This window comes from Corvus hawaiiensis, chromosome 2 (genome assembly GCF_020740725.1).
Source record: "Corvus hawaiiensis isolate bCorHaw1 chromosome 2, bCorHaw1.pri.cur, whole genome shotgun sequence".
NCBI lineage: Eukaryota > Metazoa > Chordata > Aves > Passeriformes > Corvidae > Corvus > Corvus hawaiiensis.
The window spans coordinates 111,858,336-111,879,283 of record NC_063214.1 but is presented as its reverse complement, the minus strand read 5'-3'; the positions used below and the strand labels follow the sequence as shown (position 1 = coordinate 111,879,283).

Below are 20,948 nucleotides of genomic sequence, written 5' to 3'. Positions count from 1 at the left end.
GGGGTTTTTGGTAATTTTCTCTTTTATGGTGACTGTTTCAAAATAATTTTAAACAGAAAATAACAAAACCAAAGCGTTTGCATGTCCAGAAACTGCAGGAAACAGTAGCAAAATGTTCCTCCTCTCCAGGCCCCTTTCTGCTGTACAAGTAGGAGCCTGTATAGTTCCCTCTTGAACTGTTGGCTCAGTCTGCCCTGGAAACCAAACTCCATTTTATACCTCCATTTTCCACTTTACCTCAAGGAGAAACTGATATAAGGAACTCCCAAATAAAACAGCTGTGAAAAAAGATGCAAGTATTCATGAAACCAAAATCCAGGCAGTGAATTGTAATTGGTATCAACACTCTTAGAAAAGTCTTTCAAATACACTGAGTTATGCCTTAAACATGTCCCTCCAGTAACTACTACAATAGCATTTTAGTCCTCATCTTAGTTTTTGATTTAAACTAGGTTGAACTGTTATTGTTGGTAACATATTTGTAAGTGTGTTCACTATAGTAAGTAAATTATTCTGAACATTTGAAAAAAAACCTAAAGATCATTCATTCCCTAACAGCAGTTCCAAAATATTTTGTCTTGGATTTTGTCCTTCTAAATGTGACTTCTGTTTGGTTTTTTTGTAAAGAAGAATAATGTCACTGTTTTGAGTATCACATGATGGAAATTATTTGCATTTATAACCTTTTTTTAAGTGCCTGACCTTTCAAAAGCATTGGGAGACTGTAAATGGCACTTTGAATACTGTAGCTATGATAAAATATCAGTTGTGAGAATAATTGCCACTCGAAAAAGGTAGAAAAAAATATAATATTGGCTGCTGAATTTTTAAGTCATCTTGCTTTGTATGAGTATTGAATGTCTTTATTAAAAGTTGAAAAGGTCTTCCAAACAGAAATTCTCTAATTTTGACTTAAGTGGGATGAATGCTCTGTTTAATAAAAACTAGTGGGAGATTAAAACCACACGCAAAAACCCCACAAAAATTCTCTACTATAAACCTATAGGTATCTTTGTATCAAGCTCTGAACATACTATAAAATCAGCAAGAAGCTAGTGAGGAGAAATGTACCATGCATGCTCTTAGATATCTCATGAAAAATCTGACCGTGAATGAATGATTAAAAATTACAAGCATTTATTACTTCAAATTAATTGCTTTGAAAGCTGTGGAAGAAACAAAACTTATGACCCTACAGCCTCACATCTCCAGTCTATTCATTATATTAGCGTACAGAGAAGTAATTTTGCAATGTTTGTTATAATTTTTTCTAAATAAGCCTAATGTGGTTAACTGAAGTATGTGCTTCATTTATTTCTGTAGTGAACATGAATAGTCACTTGATATGTTTTATTTCATGGTAAGTATAATATTTTCCTAATATTTCTTTTCCAATATTTTCAGTTGTTGCACACTAGCTGTTGGAATCACACCAGTATATTGGTAATATAGTACATAACCATGTGAAGGATACTTTAGGCATCTGAAATGACTGATTCATTAGAAGGTGACATTTGCTGCAGAGCTCCAGGAAGATGCTCAAGGCTTCACAAATTACTGCATCCTATAAATTTAAATTTTGGGCTTACTGAACTCCATGCCTTCTCTCTCTAACTTCCTAGCTCCGTGGTTCTCAAGAGTTACCTCTGAGCAGTGAAACAAGTGTTTAACACCTGGGGTTTTTTGCATTTGGTCTTTTACTTGTATATACTTACAGACTGGCATGAAAACTAAGTGCTTAATAAACCTCTCTTTTCAGGTGATATTTTATTTTCTTGTGTGGAAATGAACAAAAGTACCTAAGTAGTCCATTGTCAGAATTTTACCTCAGGCAAAAGAATAAAAAATTAAAAGAGGACAGATTGTGGAAAATACTGCTGTGTTATCTTTTGTTTATAACTCTTTAGAGCATTCTAAGACAGATACAGGACACCAGTTATGGCTGGTATGTGAATGTTGAACACATTGCTGGTCATTTTTTATCAATATGAAATTTAGACTAGTAATGATGTGTATCCTAATATTCTCAAGCCTACCCCATAACAAAGGAATACACTGACCTATCGTTCATCATCATGCATTCATTAGAAACAAAATGCTATATAAAGGTTTATAATACATGCCATATGTAAACTGTTGTTGGAATTATTTTCATATTTTAATATCAGCTATGCTACATAGCATCAAATAGAATTTCTGGTTGGTTTTTTTTTTTTATTTTCAGGTTCCTCAGATATTAATTATGTAAAATTAAATAGCTAAAAATTGGATATTTATGACAAATATGTGTTGATTATATCTTGAGGTTATATATCCTGTGTATTCATCCATCATATCCTATGAAAATAGAGAGGAATAGCACTTCAGAATGCACAATCTGGAGTCTCAATGTTACACATCTCTTAACAAACATAAAAAAGATCCTGTTCAGCTGATTGCTTCAAAATATTCATAGTACTGTTTCCTAAACTATAAGAGTTTATCTAAAGCATTTAAGCCCTCCAGACCCTTAGTGTTCCTTCAAATAACTTTCCATTTTCTGGTGACAAGACAAGCCAAATCCCCGATAATTATTGCAATTAAGAATTCCTGCAGATTTAGATCGATTTTTCAGAATGAAACCTGTGTGCAGCACTAAATCTTAATACAGCTCCACACTATGTCTAAGACAAAAACAGTGTTCAATACAGCTCCATGCAAAACTCCTTCTCTGAACTGCATGAGCATATGCTGACTTTACCAATAAGGCTGGAAAGCATTTATTCTAGAACTGGAAAGCAGATTAATTCCTGTGAAAACTGTAAATTCCTGAGTAAATCTGTAAATTCCTGAGTAAAAACTGTAGTACTGTTTGTCATTTCACCAATACATTATTCTTGAGATCAGTTTTATGTATGAATAACTTTGCTGCTCACAAGAGATCTGTTTTCCTATAGCAAGATATTCTGGAGGAGTTAGTTAATTTAAATATAGTTATTAATGATGGTACACAATATTAAATTTTGAGTTTGTCATTTGCTGTTTAACATTTTAATGTTTTTGCATAGCACCATTGTATGATGGTTTGGGGGTTTTTTTTAATGCAAAGAAACACGTGTTTTTCAGCATCATATATGAAAAAGTCCCTACATATAATTCAGAAACACAAAGTATAACTTGAAGCAAAAAATCTGGCAAAAAATGATTACACAACCATATGATTCCTGATGTTTCAAATTTATAAAATTCCAGTCTTTTTAGGACTAAAATTTCACATGAAATAATGTATGATATATGCCTAAATTGCATTTCTTGGTATGTGGTACTCTGTACTTATTGTGATCTTGGCTACAATAAGTTATACCTTGCTTCCACAGAGTATTCCTACAGAGGTTTTGCTGTATCTGATTATATTTCACTCCACTAGTAAGGAACAAATGATTTTTGATATTTTAACTCTTTTATAGGAACCCAATCTTCTGGATTACCCAACTGATATGTCAAGTCTTCTCAGGTTCCATAGCCTTCTCTCATCTTATCAAAATAAACTGGTTGTATTGCACAAACAATCTGAAATAGAATATTCTCATACACCTAATCTGTACATAAAGAATCAAGTGTACATAGTTGCAGAGGTACTGAACAGACACAGTTGATTCCATTAAATCCTGCTTAGATTTTTAAAAGAGAAGTATGGTACATAGTACTTTCTAGAGCAGACATTTCTCAACGGATTATAACCTAGCAGGAATAAAAAAGTTTTACTATTCCACCCTTAAATCAGATAAATATGTCCCAGAGGAAGCATTGATAAAGTGGGATAAAATTTGAACAAATGTATTGTCAAGTTTTGTCCATGCATAAAAAAATATGTGAGATAGATATATATATGTATATGTAGATAGATAGATAGATATATAGGGAGAGATTAGGTATACATGTATATATATTTATTCTCAGACACACACAAGTGCATAAAGAGAGAAAAAGAAGCCTTTAAAATACATATGCTATTTTTAATATCTTAACCATGACGTTTTAGGATTTGATTAAGTAAGGGAAAAGAGTGGAAGGAAAATCAGCTGATGTTATCACTGGGCTGTAAGCACAAACTTTTTCTTAGTGCAGTTGAATGTTTCTGACTCACTTATTGTCTCTTTAGTAAACTATATTAGGGCCTTCATGGATAGCCTCAGCTACAGAATAGCTGTATTAATGCAATCTGAAGGTTGAAAGTTTAAAGAAGGGAGTGTAGGGTACCTTGCAAACACTTTTTTTTTTTTTTTTTTTTTTTTGGATAGTCAGATTTTAGAGATTAAAACATCCCTTATCACTCTCTTCACTAGATTTTTTTTTCCTAAATCAAGACCTTTGTTGGGAGCACACTTTAATGCTATACTTCTCCATCTGGAATTTGAAAGCTGAGCTGAAAATTTCAATTAAAAAAATTTAAAGTTATTTTCTCTCTTTAAAGTAGAATGTGTAAAAGAATCCACATGCAATTTTGGTCAGGTTGTATCTGGTTTGACTGAAAAAATGTACATACATGCTAAAGACCTTCCTAATAGCACTGCTTCAGAGAAATAAAGAGAAGGTTTTTTTAATCTTTTCTTCCCTTCCAACCAAATGATCCTGCTTATGCACGTTTATAAAAACCAGAAGATAATACTTATATTTACTAAATTTGCTTAAATTGACTAAAAACCCCTCATAGTTATTATTGCTGTTTCTGACACTTCATGGGCTCTCCATTTTTCCACGTCTCTCCCATAATAGTCCTCAGAGTCTATATCAACAAGTCTTGAACTGGTTAGCACATCTAGCTATTATCACTGACAAAAAGACAGCAAAATTGACAGCAATATGCAAACTTCTGCTCCAATCGGATAAATATTGCCCTGTATATGAGTTTCCTGAATGCTTGGTTTATATTTTCATGTATATCTTGGTAGGAAAAATTGTCAAAGACACTTTTAGGTTTGTTTGGGTTTTTTTGTTTTTGTTTGTTTATTGAATATTCTTTCAATTCAATTTCCATCCTGAAAGGAGTCACTGATTGCTAGTTATCTCATGTCACTTTAGTTAATTTATTTATACATCTACTGTTTGATCTAGTTAAGGACGGCTTTATCATTAACAAGGTCAATTTGTGTGGAAGGTTTTAATGCAACACAATGCTATAAATGAACCAGCATTCTCCTGTCCCTGATGGGGAGCTTCTTTCTATTACTGCTTTAGAAATAATATATTAAAAGTAGTCCAATGAAACTTTTTCTTGAATCTATGCAGGGAAGGGTGAGAAAGAAGAAATCCCCAATTCACTATGTAGTAATTAATTTAATTTTATCAAAATAATTCCTTAGATAAAAACAGGACAGGTATTCACTGCGTATTTGGTCACAAGTAACTTTTTTTGGGTTGGATACAATTCAGGAGGATCAGTTTATTCAGATCATCAGGGAAAGTGTCTTGCTTCCTGTACAAACTTATCTTTTAGGTCCATTCATATAGTGCTGGAAATACTTTATTCCTTTTTTTTTTTTTTGTTTCTCTTCTCTAACATCAAGCCTACCTAGCTAAAAATAATTCAACAATAGCTTTATTTTCCTGGGTGAATTTTGCATGTCAAATTACAGCCTTGTGCAGAAGCAGAAGATACATTGAAAAAGTGGGGAGGACAGAGGCTAACTAGCTTGTGAGGTGTTTAAAATAATTATTTCATGTTTTGTAATGTTTTAATCCAGATCCATTACTATCTGTTGTGGAATCACATCTGTCTTCTTTAGTAACATGACATGAACCAACTGGTTACTAAAATCAGACTTTCTTGAGTCAGGCTAATAGTATTCTTTGTTTCCTTGATGGGAGCATTTATTGGACAGCATTAGTGGGAAAAACACTGTAACCTGAAAGGTGAAACTGAAAAAACTCAGAATTTACCAATAAAAAATCCCATAATATATATATTTTAAAATACATTTACAAATCATGGATATTATATATTTCTATCATAAATACATAACATCTGCATGGCCCTAGAATTAAAAATAGTTACCCAAAATTTTAGGATTTCAGATATATAAGAAACAATGTTAATTAATGCCTTCCTGAACAGGTCTGTGTTTGTATTTTCAGATTTTTGTTTTCATTACTATTACAAGGGGGTTTTATATTAGCAGGGATTTGTACACATGATTTGGTTAGCTGTGGAATGCAGTTCCTTGGATCATCATGTTCTTATTCCCACACTGTGCCTCCCCTGGCCACCTGTTCACTGCCAGCTTTTCTCCCCTCCCTGGCCTATGCTGCCACCAGACCACAGAGTGGCTTAGAGCTGAAAACACTCTTCATCTTCTTACAGCTCCAAGCTTTGCAGTACATGATCTTTTAAGGACTGTATTTACCATAATATTTTATCTGGAGATGTGTTTCCAGAGAAGTAGTTTATAGTGGGGTCACATATCTACCTAAAAGCCCTTTTAACAGGAGAAAAACTTGAAAGTAATTAGCATTTTTTACCCTTGCAACAGGATTAAGTAATTGATTGCAAAATTGGAAGTGAAGTAACAAACAAAAAACATAAAGTCCAGAAACTAATCTTTCTTTCCTCATCTAGGTTTTCTCTACTTCATTCCTTGGCTCTCCCATGTTGTTTTTTATGAAAAGCCTTTAAGAAATTAACTTCTCCTTCAATTTTATCCTGTGCTTCCATCTCATGCATTTCTGGTTACTATTCAGTGTAATAAAAAGATATTTCTGATGAATTCTCCAGATACCAGTGACTCTGAAGTTTCTGATTGCAGTGCAGCCATGCTTAACACACTCCAAATACCAGTTGAATAGCAGGACACCTTTTCCTCAAAGAACTGTGGATAACTTGAGCATGATGGGAGCCTGTGGGTTCCTAGGATTGAGGTGTGCAGATTCTTCGGCTCTGGTTTCTTACCTTTTGCCTTAGCAAGTCAAACTGCAGATGACTTATGCCATATCAGTCACCCCTTAGAGAAACTCCTTCCTGCAGTCACATCTCAGTCTGATGCTGTTTTATGGAAGCCAAGCAAGACAATAACACAACAGGTGTGTGGTCCCATGACATTAATTTTAGTTGCTGGTGTATAGAAGAAGCCACTATGTCTTTTATCTCTGTCACTCAGCAGTGCTGTAGCCAAATGAGTAAGTTATGTCTTAGACATGTCTTGGGAGTTAGATACACCTTGGTTTAGATACTGCATGGAGGTGTTCTATTTAAGAACTGAAGTCCAGTAGCTCTTTCAACAGAAAATGTGCTGATATTACTGAGGTCTTCCTCAGAAGTGTGCCCAGCACTGCTCCACAGGGGCCTGCCAGCAGGGGAAGATTTGGAGGTGAATCATCACTATTGACTTTCCAGTACACCATGTGCACCTGGAGCTACACAAATCCCTGTAAGGTAGGTATGTACATCCCAGAACATCTCCTGACACACGTAACCTGCTTCGTTTCCAACTCAGGCTGGAGGACTGCAAGGTGAGAAGGACAGAAATGTGGGAGGGGAGCAGGGATTGCCCCAGATCCCCACCAACTGGTGACCTGCTAAAGAAATCCTGGACTGCCCCAAGCTCCTAGTTCCTTGCTCTGTCTTTTCTTTTGGAATGGGAATATCACCCATTCCACTTCTTCAGTGTCCACCAACACATTTATTTGCCAAGTAAGGGACAAACACACCATTCCAAACACATTCTGGAGGATTAACATTTTCTGGCAGTATCTAGACTGGTCACAAAATGTGGTGACCCCAAGACTCATCTGAGTAGGATTTGCCTGGCTTCGAGAACTATCCAAGTGAATCTTGGCATTATTCCAACATTAAAGTATTCTCATCTTTTGCAAGGTATGAACTGACCCTCAGAAATGAACACTGGCTTTCCTCAGGGAAACACAGACCTTTTGAAGGTTATCCAGCAGGACCAAGGCATTAAATCTAAGAGCAGAACAACACAGTTTTCATGTTAGGGAACTATCAATTTTTTTCACTCATTCCAGTTCTCAAAGGCTTTTTCACAGGCTTTTAAACAACAAATTAATATATTCTTGTAGCTTCTTGATATAAGGCTAAGTACTGTAACTTCACATTAATTTATGGTCAGACTTTCCCATTTGTGTCTGAAAATGACATTTTCAAGTTAACTCTTTTATATCCACCAACAGCTATTTAGTTTTCTGAAAAGTATCTTTTTCAAACCCAGCTCTTTTCAAATTATTTTATATGTTTCTTAGAACTTTGAGAAAACAAAACTGAGACTAATTCTAAAACTCGTAGACAAAAAAGCCTCTAGCTAGCCATTAATAATTACACTCTTCTTGAAATAGTCTCACCATACAGTATATTTAGCAGGACAACATTCTAGCCCAGAAAGGTTCTGCCTTTTGTTTTTGATTTTTTTTCATCAAAAATATCTCAGTAAGCAACATTAGTTGAAAAACAAATGTGCAGAGTCACTTTGTTCTCTGTTCCCTAGTCTTGTGTTCAAACAATATGAAATCATTAAGGACTGGCATACAGGAAAGGTTTTCTGAGTCAGTATATCAGAAACAATACCTTCAGAACAACAGAAAGTAGCTCTAGAAGGAAACATGCTACATGTGTCCTTTTCTATATAATAGTTTCTGAAAAAACCTGTATATTAGCATATCAGAATTTTACCTGGCTAGCCTGAATCATTCAAAGTAATAGTTTATTAATATCAAAGAAAAGATGAGTTATTCCCTGGACATTATTGGCCATTAACTAGTAATCCCCATAAAATGCTCTGCCAACGACTGTCAGAATTAATTTGCAAGCCTTCTGCTTTGTCTGATGTTGTGTTGCAGAATGCACTGAGCTTTACTTGCACTATTTTCTTTCTATGAGATTTATATATTTTTTTTTCTATGAGGTTTGTTTCTACCAGACTGGTTTCCATTTTCTCCTGTAGCTGACATGCTAGAAAATCTATCACTAGGTTACTGTTCTGACACCATAATTCCAGTGCAACCTACTGTTTGTTTCTTACAAGTTGCCCTCATTGCCAATACAAAAAAGAGATAAATTGCTATATCCTGCAAAATCTAGTAACTCATGCACTCAGCTTCTCCAGGAGTAGGACACTAAAGTGACCAATCATACCCACCAGCCACTAGACTAGAAAAAAGGAACCAAGATGCTTTCTTCATGCATCAATTTCTCTTCATTCATCTATACATAAATATCCACGAATTCAGAATAATCAGATGTTATTATGATAACACTACTGTTTGCTGGATGATTTGACTGGCACAACCTTTGTCATTACAAAATATTTTGCAATTCTGTAAGCAGCCACCAAAGCACAGAAGTCTTCCGAGCAGAACTTAAATCACAAAATCCCAATGAAACCCACAGTATGTATGAATATACAGAAGAGGAAAAGTTTAGAAAGAAAAGTTCAGATACTCTTGTAATTGTTGACTTTCAGCAAGATAAAACCCAGTATCAGTAATCAAAAGCTAGCATTCAGTATGAATTATTAAAAGTTTTTTATGAACAACGGTCTTCTAGATGATATATCATACATCTCTGTATGGAATAAACATATTTTTAATGCCTTTTCAATTAAACTATTAATGCCAACATGCCATCACATTACCATAATACATTAACATGTCAAATACCTTCATATAATTTGAACAGAGGTTATGTTTGCTACTTACCTAACTGGGTCTCCTGAATTGTTAGCTTACTCTCCAAGGGGTGTAAAAGCTTTGGTGGTTTATCTGTTAGTGGTGCTAGAAAAGAAAGAAATTCACATATATAGTGTTCTGATTATTATTGGATAGACTAAGACTTGGTTTTATACCTATTGTATCAGGAAGTCTTTGGTTTTTCTTTTGTTTCAATAATGTTCATGCCTTCAGTAGCTGTAAATGTTTTTGCTTAGACAGTAAATATGGCACCAAAATTAAAGGCCCTTGTATGAAAAAAAGTAATTTCTTTAAACTCCCACAAAAAACCCCCAAGCAACAAAACAAAAACAACAAAATCCCCAAAACTAACCAACTAAAAAAAAAATGCAGTGACATTGCAATTTTCTATTTTTGTAAATATTATCCAGAATTTCATAGTTTTCTGTGATATTTAATTACTTTTCTATAAAGTACAGTCATTAACAGATAAATAACATCAAATCAATTACTGTAAAACAAGTTTGAATATTTGACAAAAATTTTATTTGAAAAGATATTACCAACACTGAAGCTTTGTGAAGGGGAGTACTAGAAAAAGGCTAAGTTTTCAAAATCAAAGGAATGGATACAATGAAATAATGTCAAGATTCCTAACAAGATGCCTTCCCTCTTCTCTTTTGGTCTACCCTGAAATAATATTAGTAGACTTATGCAATAGTGGAATAGAAAGAATTTTGTAGTGGTCAAAAACCTTCTGAAGGTTGATGAAGTGTGTTCAAACCATGCATGTATATAAACAATGCTGTTCTACTAAATATAACATCTGTCTACTTAATTCATAGAAGCACCATTGATTCTTACTACTTTTGTTCTTAGCAAGTGTCCTCTTTGCTATGTCTGACAGATGAGTGCATGCCATATGAAAAAAAAAGAATGATTTTTTTTCTTTTAATACTGATAGTAAATATTCATGGAAAATTTCCAACTTTTCTAGTCACCTGCAACATTTTGATATTCTGCTTTTCAACATTAATTCATACTTCAGTTCTTAACACAGATTATGGGCTGTCGCAGATTTAAAATACATTTGACATTTTGATATAGCTCTAGAATATTTGTTCCCTTCAACTTGTCAAAATCAATGCTCCTTTTCTTACTGACATACACACATACCCATATGTGTATGGGCTTAATCTACTAAACACATTCATCTCCTGTCAGTGGAATAGCAGAAGTTTAGTTGCATTCTCTTCACTATGTTTCCTCTGGTCTTTTAGTAAATTATCAATGTTCTTTAAAAGGTACAGCATTTAATTTCAACTTTGAGACAATTACAGAATGGAACCATTATCAACTCTTGTTTCTGCTTTACAGAGATTATCCTTTATATGATAAAAGCATGAACCCACTCAGCTGGTATCAGGGGTGTTAACCCATCAGATCTAGCAATGAATCAAAATTCAGGAATCAGAAAAGATGTGTACTTGGCCCACAGACCTTCTTTCAGTTCATTCTTCTTACAGCTTCTAGTCTCTATGGGAAATCATTCTGCACTACAGACTGTGGAGACAGCTGCAGTTGTGAAGGACTTTTTGACATCATCTCTGGGTTGCTACTTTTCTTTACACCAGTGTTAATTCTTTTTACCTCTTTTTGTCTCTCTGTCTTTTTTTCCTTAAAGGCCAAAGTGGGTGGAAGGGAAAAGGATTCAAAATATATTTTCTTCTTAAACTGTAAAATTAGTCATTCCCTTTTCTTAACTTCTCTGTAAAGGCTCATAATGCATCAGCACATCGGCATTTTTTAAACATCCACTATGAATTTAAATTTAATTTTGCAGTTCTGTCATTCTCAACTCAATTACTATTCATCAGATAATGTCTTCTGAGTCATTGTTGTTCTAAATCTATTTTGAAACTGTGATCAGATTTTAAGTAAAGATACAGTAACTTGTGGAGTTAATGCAACAAATAAGAAGATTAGAAACCAGCATTTTTTATCAGTTTAAGCCAAGATCAACATTACTTTTATGGTCCTATAACTCAGGTCTCAAAGAGGTTTTCTACTTTTAAATGAATAGGCCCAGGATGTGTGGAGGTAAATCATCCTTCAACAGAAGTATGAAGTTATTATAAAAATTTTGCCCAGTTTAATTTTCCCATAATTTATGAGATTTAATACAAAATTTAACAAAACAAATGTTACTGAAAATAATAATTTAGACACATAACTGGTGTATCAGAATCACAGGAGCATGTAGGCTAGAAGGATCCTTTGGAAGCCTAGTGATCCAACCTCCTGTTGGAAGCAGGTCCAATAGAGGACATTTTGAACATCGTCGTGGATGCAGATTTCACCACTTTGGGTGTTCCAGCTGCCAACCACCCAGTGGCCCTGCACAGGACTCAGTCCAGTACATCTGTCATTTGAACAGCAAAGGGCTCAAATTCGTCAGTGTCCCAGGTGAGGCCTCACAGACACTACAGGGCTGGGAATGATCACCCTCCCAGACATGCTGGATAAATTCTTGCCAAGAGCTGTGCAGTTGGACTTTGCCAACTCATGCTCAACTTACTGTCCACCTGGGCTGACAGGACCATTCCTGCAAAGCTTTTTCCTACTCAGTCAGTCTCAGCTTCTACTCTGCTGCACGGGATTATTCCACTTCTAGACAAAGACATTGCCTTTGTTGGACTCCATGATTTTCTCCAACTTTTCAAGGCTTCCTGAAGGAGCATCTCTATTCTCTAGTTTGTCACCCATTCCTCCCATTTTGCTGAGAGTGAACCCTGTTTCATCCTTCAGGAGTACAAAACCCCCCTAATCAATAGTAAAACAAAGATAAAATAGAAGTTGTGTCACATGCTTATTTTAAAGGGATAGTTACCAATCTTTGTAGCCAGTAAGAGTTAATATTTAGTAAGATGATGCAACTCTAAAAACTGTAAATTGGGGAAAGCATCCCAGCATTGCATTCCTTTTGATGTCTACCAACCTCACACTGTTGTGACTATGTCTATACTATAAGCAATCACATTTCCCAGGGCCAACTCCTTCACCTGTCCAGAAAAGTAAAAATATCCTTGGGTACTCTGCATTCCAGGGTTTTAGACTGTAGGGAAATACTGTGAATATGAGTAATATAGGCAAGGAAAAGAATTTTAATAACTGATGTGCTTAAACTATCAAATTTTCCAAGCTGATCTGAAAATTTTTCTCAGTCAGTCAGGGCCGTTAATATCTGCTATTTGATCCATTTCTTATCCTGAAGATGTGTGTAAGTATGTTCTCGCATATTAATCCCTGTGGACTGATGCAGAGGTAGGAATTTCTCTAGCTGCCTCTCCACCTCTCAAGTGTACACTCTCCCCAGATAGCAATATTAATGGAGAGCACAGAGTTAGCACAATCCTCATTTAGTTTAGAACCTCTGGAGTAGACCTATGTGTCTCCTATAAGCTTTTTCCTATCATTAAAACCATGGGGAATGACTTCTTAACTAGGTCATGTGAGAAGCTATTCAAAATCAATATTCTTTTCAGATGGATATATTGAGGCACAGTTACCTACTAAATTGAACAGCAAAACCATATTTTAATCCTTTCTTCCTAAACTTTTATTAAATAGCAAGAACCTAACAAAATTTATAAAACTTAAAACTACATCTGGTCTCTTTAACAACTTAAATACCTTTTATTCTTTTTTTTTATAAATAGAGGTAGGAAGGCAATAATTTTCATGTCCTACAAAAATATCCAGGATTTCAAAGCACTTCCTGTTCTGCACTCTATGCAAAGAACAAAAATTCTTTTGAATATGTTTAAAAATATAAAGAGAAGATCCTCTTCCCACCAGGTAGTACTTATCAATGTGGCTGTCATAGAGGAGGAACAAAGTGCTCAGATTCCTATTCTTGCATGAGGGAATTCTCAAGTCTCTTGGCAAGAATCTTAGTCCCTAGATATTATTATCTACTGATGCATGGATTCACTTTTCCCTTCCTCCCTCTTGGTTTTTTCTTTGTCTTCTCACTTTTTTTTTTGGTTTTGTTTTTCACTCGCCCCATAGCCCCCACTTAAGAGTCAAGAACATTATCCCAGACACAGTTTACCAAAATTGGTATATTCCTCTCTGAAAAAAAAAAGGGGGGGTTTGATAGGTCAGTGCCTTTTAAAGGAAAGCTGTTTGATCATAAATCAAGTTTACAGCTCATCTTATGTTTGACTTCTGAACCATCTTTGATGAATGGTTTGAAAACAAATATGTGTCAAACTTGAAGTAAACTAAAGTTAAAAAAATAAAAAGGTGAAGTAACCAATTCTGAAGATTTATTAAAAATTAATATACAAGTTCAGAGATACCAGTCAGCTGCAGACATATTGATCCTGCTCAGAGAAAAAGTGACTAAATTCACATTCCATGTCTATCAGATTGGATGTACATTTAGAATATATTGAACAATTTGTCTTGTGGTAATGAAAGTGAAAGCCACCACAATCAGTCACCCAGCTGGAAACAACCAGAAGATAATATTTTTATATCAGCCACTGACTTCCATACTCCTCTTCCCACACTGCTGCTTTAGCTTTAGATGAATGTGGTCACATGATGCGTACATAGACTTGCTCTGTGCAAAACACTGTTACTTGGAGAGACCAGCCAACTGTTAGATTTCAACACGTGTAATGAAGATATCTTAATTCAACCTGTACATCAAAATAGCACTAATCTGGATATCAAAACTGAGCTACCTCAAAATGCACAAGCTTTATAATAGAAAAATTATAATTCCAAAGATCTAGGTTTACATCTGTTTTACGAAGTGCTCACAGATTCTCCCTTGAAAATAACTACAAAAGGTTTTAATTTCTTAGAGGAAGACGCGGTTGTGTGGAATTGCCTGCAAATCAGAAAGCCAGTTTATTGTCTGGACATTTCATCCAAGGGCAAAAAATCACAGGAATAGTTGCCTTACTTGTCCAGTCTGAGTTATACATATTTTAGAACATTTCTGCTTCAACTGTTTTATTGAAGTAGAAATTGTTTTTTGAGGATGAAAATCCTTTTGATCTCTCTGAGATTTGAGATAACACAATGAGATTAAGCCTCTTATGTTTATGAACTTAGACCATTTTTAGAAAAAATGACTGACATGTCCCTGGAAGATATTGTAACCATAGCACAGGATTAAATAAGGGGAAGAATTCATTGCTATGCAAAGGAAAATAGTCCTACACTTTGAAATCAAAGGACATCAGAGACATGGAGTTCTTTTCATGAAGTCAGCACTGCTTCTTTGAATTCAACCCACAGTTCAAAAAGACTCCCCATCTCTTGGTTTGTGTTTAGAAAATTAAGAGAATTCCTCATTTCTGTGTACTTTCTTGCTAATTTTCTGTGCGTCTTTTTCTCCTGTATTTGTCATGCCAATTTTGTCATATGCAGATAACTGTGAAGACAAGGTATTTCCATCAGAGGAGGGATATCTGAGGGGGATATAGAGGAGGCCTGACTGAACAAGTTGCCCAGGGAAGCTGTGGCTGCCCCATCCCTGGAAGTGTTCAAGGTCAGGCTGGATGGGGCTCTGAGCAACCTGTTCTAGTGGAAGGTGACCCTGTCCATGGCAGAAGGTTTGAAACTAGATAATGCCTGAAGTCCCTTCCAAACCACACCATTCTATGATTCTGTGGCAGTGCCTGGCACTGCTGCCTGCTCCACACGTTCTCAGAGTTGTCCTAGGGCTGGCTGTGAAGTGCATGGGGTGCATTCACCCTCCCAACTACCTCATCTGAACATTTATTCAAGCATTGTCAAGCATGATTGTCTTATGCCAACATCAGTGGAGAAGGTTTGAAACTAGAGTAAAACAATGGGCTTGGGTTTTAGATTGCTATGTTAAAGTGTCTACTTCATGAGAGGGCTCTGAAAATAAAGCACTGTCATTGGAAAGCCATCAGTTATGAAAAGTTGGCATCGATTGCCATATTCAGGAATCATAAGTAATTATAAGAATAGGAAGAAAAACTGTAGCATTCCAGTTGATAATTGCAGTGCCTTGAAATTCTCTGATGTATACTTTTATGTTTCATTTCTTTGTTTTAATAGAATTGACTGTAAAAGAAAAGGCAGTAGCAGTAGTCTACAGTAGATTGTAATACAATTAATTATGTGCAGCCTGAAGCTGCAGTCTTGAAACATTAATCTACACAGTCACTGTCCAGATGAATATTGATACTGAGAACTCTTAGATTCCTCAGAGCAAATGTGAGCAGAGCAAAAAAGTTATGCAATGCAAGGATGCTCGTTTTTTTCTTTATTTCTCCTCACATAGGTATAGCCCTATGTATTCAGATATATCAGTAGAGAAATCAATGCTTTTTAAAAACTAAATATATGGCAAGGTCTTTCATAAGAAGGGAATTCTTTATACCTGCTTGAGACTTTTAACAACCTTAAATCTCAGTTCTCAGTTACATTCAGATAAGTTTTTATTCACAAGGGCATCATTTAAAGTCATATATGCCATGAATTGCAGCACTCCGTAAGAATATTCTGCTTCACTGTGTGAATGCTGAATCAAACAGTTGAAACTGAGGGCAGATACATGTAAGGATACTGAAGATACGTGTGTGAAGCCATAGGCATATGACAGTAAATGTGTTGTCTAATGTGACTTAGTTTCCACTATGACTGACTGAAGTTCAGCTTTTATCTTCTGAAATGTTCCCATAAATCTTGCATTGCAAGACAAAAGCATCTCTCCTTTCAGTTTCTGTCTTATTCTCTTCTCCTTACCACACATTAAAAAAACAAAAAACCAACAAAACAATTCCCCACCCCTATTGCTTTGGGCATATAAATGAAAATGGTTTTTATTTCTCATAACTAATCATTTCTTCTGATGTTTTTCCCAAACTGGCTATAATCTTTAATTTTTTCAATAAGAATTTTTTTTTCAAAAAAAACCCCTTATAGTGCTTTGACTGGAATATTAGCCCTTCCTAAAAGAAAGTGCAGAAATAGCTGAACCTGTAATCAATAAAGAGGTTGCAAAAGTTTTCATGATGCATATTGAGAAGAGGCATTGCTAAAATTAAATCTAAAAGATGGGAAGAATATTTCCAAGAAGCCTTTTAGAATGTTTTAAGCCTGTGAGTCCCCTGCGATTAACAACACGCTGAATACTGGAGAAGAGCAGATGCAGCCAGATGTTAATGTTCTCATTATCTGCTCATCTCTAATTGAATCTGATGTGACACTTGTGCCATCTTCAGAGGAGGTGTTAGTTTTCTTGAACACAGAGTGACCTTTCCCAGAGATCATCTCCATGGAAAAAGAACAAATAATCAAAATGCTGCCATGGAAGATGTTAATGCAATCTTGAAATACAAAAGAACCAAAGAGTATATGTAGTTAACTATTGAGTGAAGTATCAGTCTAACATTTTGATAGGCTCTTGGTCTCTTTCTTTGTGGCAGATTTAGGATTTATATATTGATCTTATAAAGAAAAAGGGAAGGAATAAAGCAAAGCTTTGATTCTAAAATATTTTTTTAATTATAGTGACAGGATTTCCCCTCTCCCACAAAAAAAAAAAACACAAACAAAAAAAAGTCTCATAATAAAAAAACCCCTCAAATAAAAATATTAAAGTATCTAAAATATCAAAAATATTTTTTGTCTCGTGCATAAAGTTTCTCTGCACTATACCAATGTTTTTGTACAAAACTGATCCCTAAAGCAGGATAATGGAAATGAGATTTCCTATGTAGATCTATGAAAAGGATGTCATGCTAAAGCCTGATCTATCTGCATGGTCTGTTAAAATTTTCCTTGCACTTATTTCTTAGAGGTATCAGATCATCTGGGGAAAGAAAGAAATGGTTGCTGCTGTTGTTGATATAAAAAAGCAGGTGATATATTACTGGTGCATTTAATGAAAATAAATGTTACCAAAATAATTAAATGATGTATCAAGGAGCATTTCCACCAGCACATCCTCTGATGTTTCACCTTAATGATGCAGCCCACCAGCACGTCATTCAGCAGCAATGCAGTTAGAACCTGTCAGGGAATTTGCTCCTGTATCTACATGTTAGGTCATGCCTTTGTTTAGAAGAGTCTTCAGGGAAGTGGTGTGTTTATAACTCTTACATAAGGCTTGTGAAACAAACAGAAACACACACAGTATTCTTAAAAACCAGGCTACCTGAAAAGATGTAATATTCATGAAGAAAAACGGAGTTATATAAATGAAAATTATTTAGGCAAACTTATAAGAAAAGACAGACAAATACATTATCATCAAGCAAACATTTTGCAACACACTATTAAAATTTCTCTGCATATCATCATAGATTCCCTTCTCATATAGTTACCCTAATCTCTTCTCCTTCCTTTTATCTCTAGGTTAAAGCACAGGAAATATGGGGATGGAAGTATCATAATGTTATATCCTCTGTGACTAGACAAAATATACATTTTCTTAACAATTACTCTATTTTTATTTCCAGATGACCCCACAAATATCTCATTTATACAGTCCAATTATTCAGTGATACCTACATTTTCTTGTTCTTCACACTTGTCATTGAATTTAAGTATTTACTATTATTTCTTGTCCTCAATCTTTTCACAATCATTGCATTTTCCCCCTGAAATTTAGCAATAGTTTCCATTTTTTTTTTGCCTAGTATTTGTATACCATCTCAGATTTAGATTTCAAACCCAAGGAAATGGAGTGTGTTTTAGAATGATTTGAACCATAGAGCTTGGAAAAGACCTTTAAGATCATTGAGTCCAGCTGTTAACCCAGCACTGCCAATCCACTAATCCATGCTCCCAAGTGCCACATCTACAGGTCTTTTAAGTACCTCCTGTTCCAATGCCTGTTTTGTGGGCACATTCCAGCCCCTCAAAGTCTTTCTGGTACTGAGGGGCCTAAAATTGGACACAAGATTTGAGGTGTGGCCTCACCACTGCCGAGTACAGGGTGACTATCTGCTGGTCATGCTATTGCTGATCCAGGCCAGATGCCATTGGCCTTCTGGGCCACCCATGCACACCTGGCTCAAGTTCAGCTATCTGTTGACTAGCATCTCCAGGTACTTTTCCACCAGGAAGATTTTTCAGCCACAATTTAAAGTACCTCATTGAAAGTAGCATCAGTAGAACAATGATTTTAGGAAATGAATAGTAATATTGGGAAACTTGCTCCTGCCTTGCTTTTATTATTCTTTCCTTTTTTTGGAGTTAGGGCAGATAGTTCTTGGATATACACTAGCTCATGACCTTTGAAGACAAATTCTAGATACTCTATTTTTTAAAAATAATTAAATCTTTCTGCTGATAATGCTGACATTTCAAAGTAAAACTTCTCAGCCTCTGAGGAGGTCTTGTAAAGAAAATGGAACCCTACGCTCCCTGACTGCTTCAAGTCTTCCAGTGAGCTGACATTTAAAGGCCTTGCAATTAAAGATTTTATACATTTCAAAAACATAGAGTTTTCTCTTTCAAGATTTGTATTCAACCTTTTAATTCTATTGCTCTATTTAAAAACCATCTGATTTAAAAGGTGACCTGCTCTCATTCTTTCTGTTTGGGTTCTGTCTTAGACCTGTAATATCAGAACAATTACTTTGTTCTCCTAGTAATTTCAGTGATTTAGTCCTCTGAATCTATCTTTGCTCTGCTAGGAATTTGGACATATGATCATTTCTTGTGACCCAAAAATTGGAAAAAATCCACTTTCATGAACAGTGAGAAGACTTTTTTTTTTTTTTTTTTGGTACTTCTCACTGAGTGCACCTGTTTTTTCTGTCCTCTCAGGCAGCGTTTTTTGATCTGCTCCATTGAGACAGGGATTTTACTTTTAAGCTGAGAGATTTTGGACTGTAAGAAAGCAAATATCACTCCTAATCTTCAAGAAAGGCTAGAAGGAGAATCTTGGCAGCATGGGCTGGCCAGCCTTTCCTTGATCCCTAGGAAGATGATGGAACAAATAGTCCTGAAAACCATTACCAAGATTATTAAGGACAAGATTGATGGTTGAGAATAATCAGTGTGGATTTACAAAGGTAAAATTGTGCTTAACCCACCTGATAGCTTTCAGTGATGAGATGACTGGCTCAGTGGACCTGCAGGCAGCACTTGTTGCTGTTTATCTTGACATAAGAATGGCTTTTGCCTCACTGACAAACTGGTAAAGTATGGAATTTGTATATGGATTGGGAGATTGTTGAAAACTGAGTGAACTCTTGGACTAAGAAGGCTGCAACCAGCAGCACAAAGCTTTTTGGGCAGCCTGTACCCCAAATATTAATGCTGGTTCACCACTTCTTTAGTGACCTGGATAACAGAACACAAAACTGGAAGAGTGGTTGATGACCGACAGGGATGCTGCCACTCATGGGGACCTTGACAGCCTGGAGAAATGGTCTGACTCTGACAGGAACTTCATGAAGATCAACAAGGTGAATCACCAAGTTCTGTCCTAGGGGAGCAAAAATCCCAAACTTCAACACAGGTCTGGAGCCAAGCAGCTGAAAATCAGATTAGCATGGAAAGACCTTGGATTCATAGACCACAAGTTAGCCACAAGCCAGCAATGTGCTCTTGCAGCAGTGGAAACCACCAGCACCCTGGGCTGCATCAAGCAGAGCATGGCCAGCAAGTTGAAGGCAATCCTCCCTCTTTGCTCAGATGTGATGAGACACATCTGGAGTGTTGGGCCCAGCCCTGGACTCTCCAACACAAGAGAGATATAGACATACTGGGATAAGGGCAGTGAAGGGCCACAGTGATGAATAAGGATTGCAGCATTTCAGACAAGGAGAGACCAAGAGAGCTGAGACTGCTCAGCCTGGAGAAGAGATCCCTCAAAGGGATCTTGTCCATGTGTAAAAAAACGTAATGGGAGAAGTCAAGACAACAGAACCATACTCTTCTCAGGGTAAGGGACAGACTACGAAGCAATGGCACAGGAAAAAAAAAACTACTGGAAATTCCACTTAAACATAAGAAAAATACTGTTCACAACACAGGTGGTCACCCACAGGAACAGGTTGACCAGAGATACGGTATTGTCTCCATCAGTGGAGGTATTCAAAACCCAACTGGACGTGACCCTCAGGAAACTGCCCTCGCTGAGCCTGTTAGGAGCAGGGCATTGAACCAAAATATTTCTAGTAGGTCTCCACTTGTTATTTAATTTTTAGCAAATATTTGCACTGTACAACCAGGTTTAGAAAGCCTGGAGAATTCCCCAGGTACCCTGAGAACTTTGTGTC

The 20,948-nt window shown here is 35.9% G+C and overlaps 1 protein-coding gene across 3 annotated transcripts in view; it reads right to left on the bottom strand.

Annotated features, from left to right (window-relative positions):
• IL1RAPL1 (interleukin 1 receptor accessory protein like 1) overlaps positions 1-20,948 on the bottom strand; it is a 705,736-nt gene that overhangs the window by 158,840 nt on the left and 525,948 nt on the right. For all 3 annotated transcript variants that reach the window (XM_048288405.1, XM_048288412.1, XM_048288421.1), the window contains exon 6: positions 9,688-9,762. In XM_048288405.1, the coding sequence (XP_048144362.1) occupies positions 9,688-9,762 (75 nt within the window). The remainder of the gene's footprint in view (positions 1-9,687; positions 9,763-20,948) is intronic.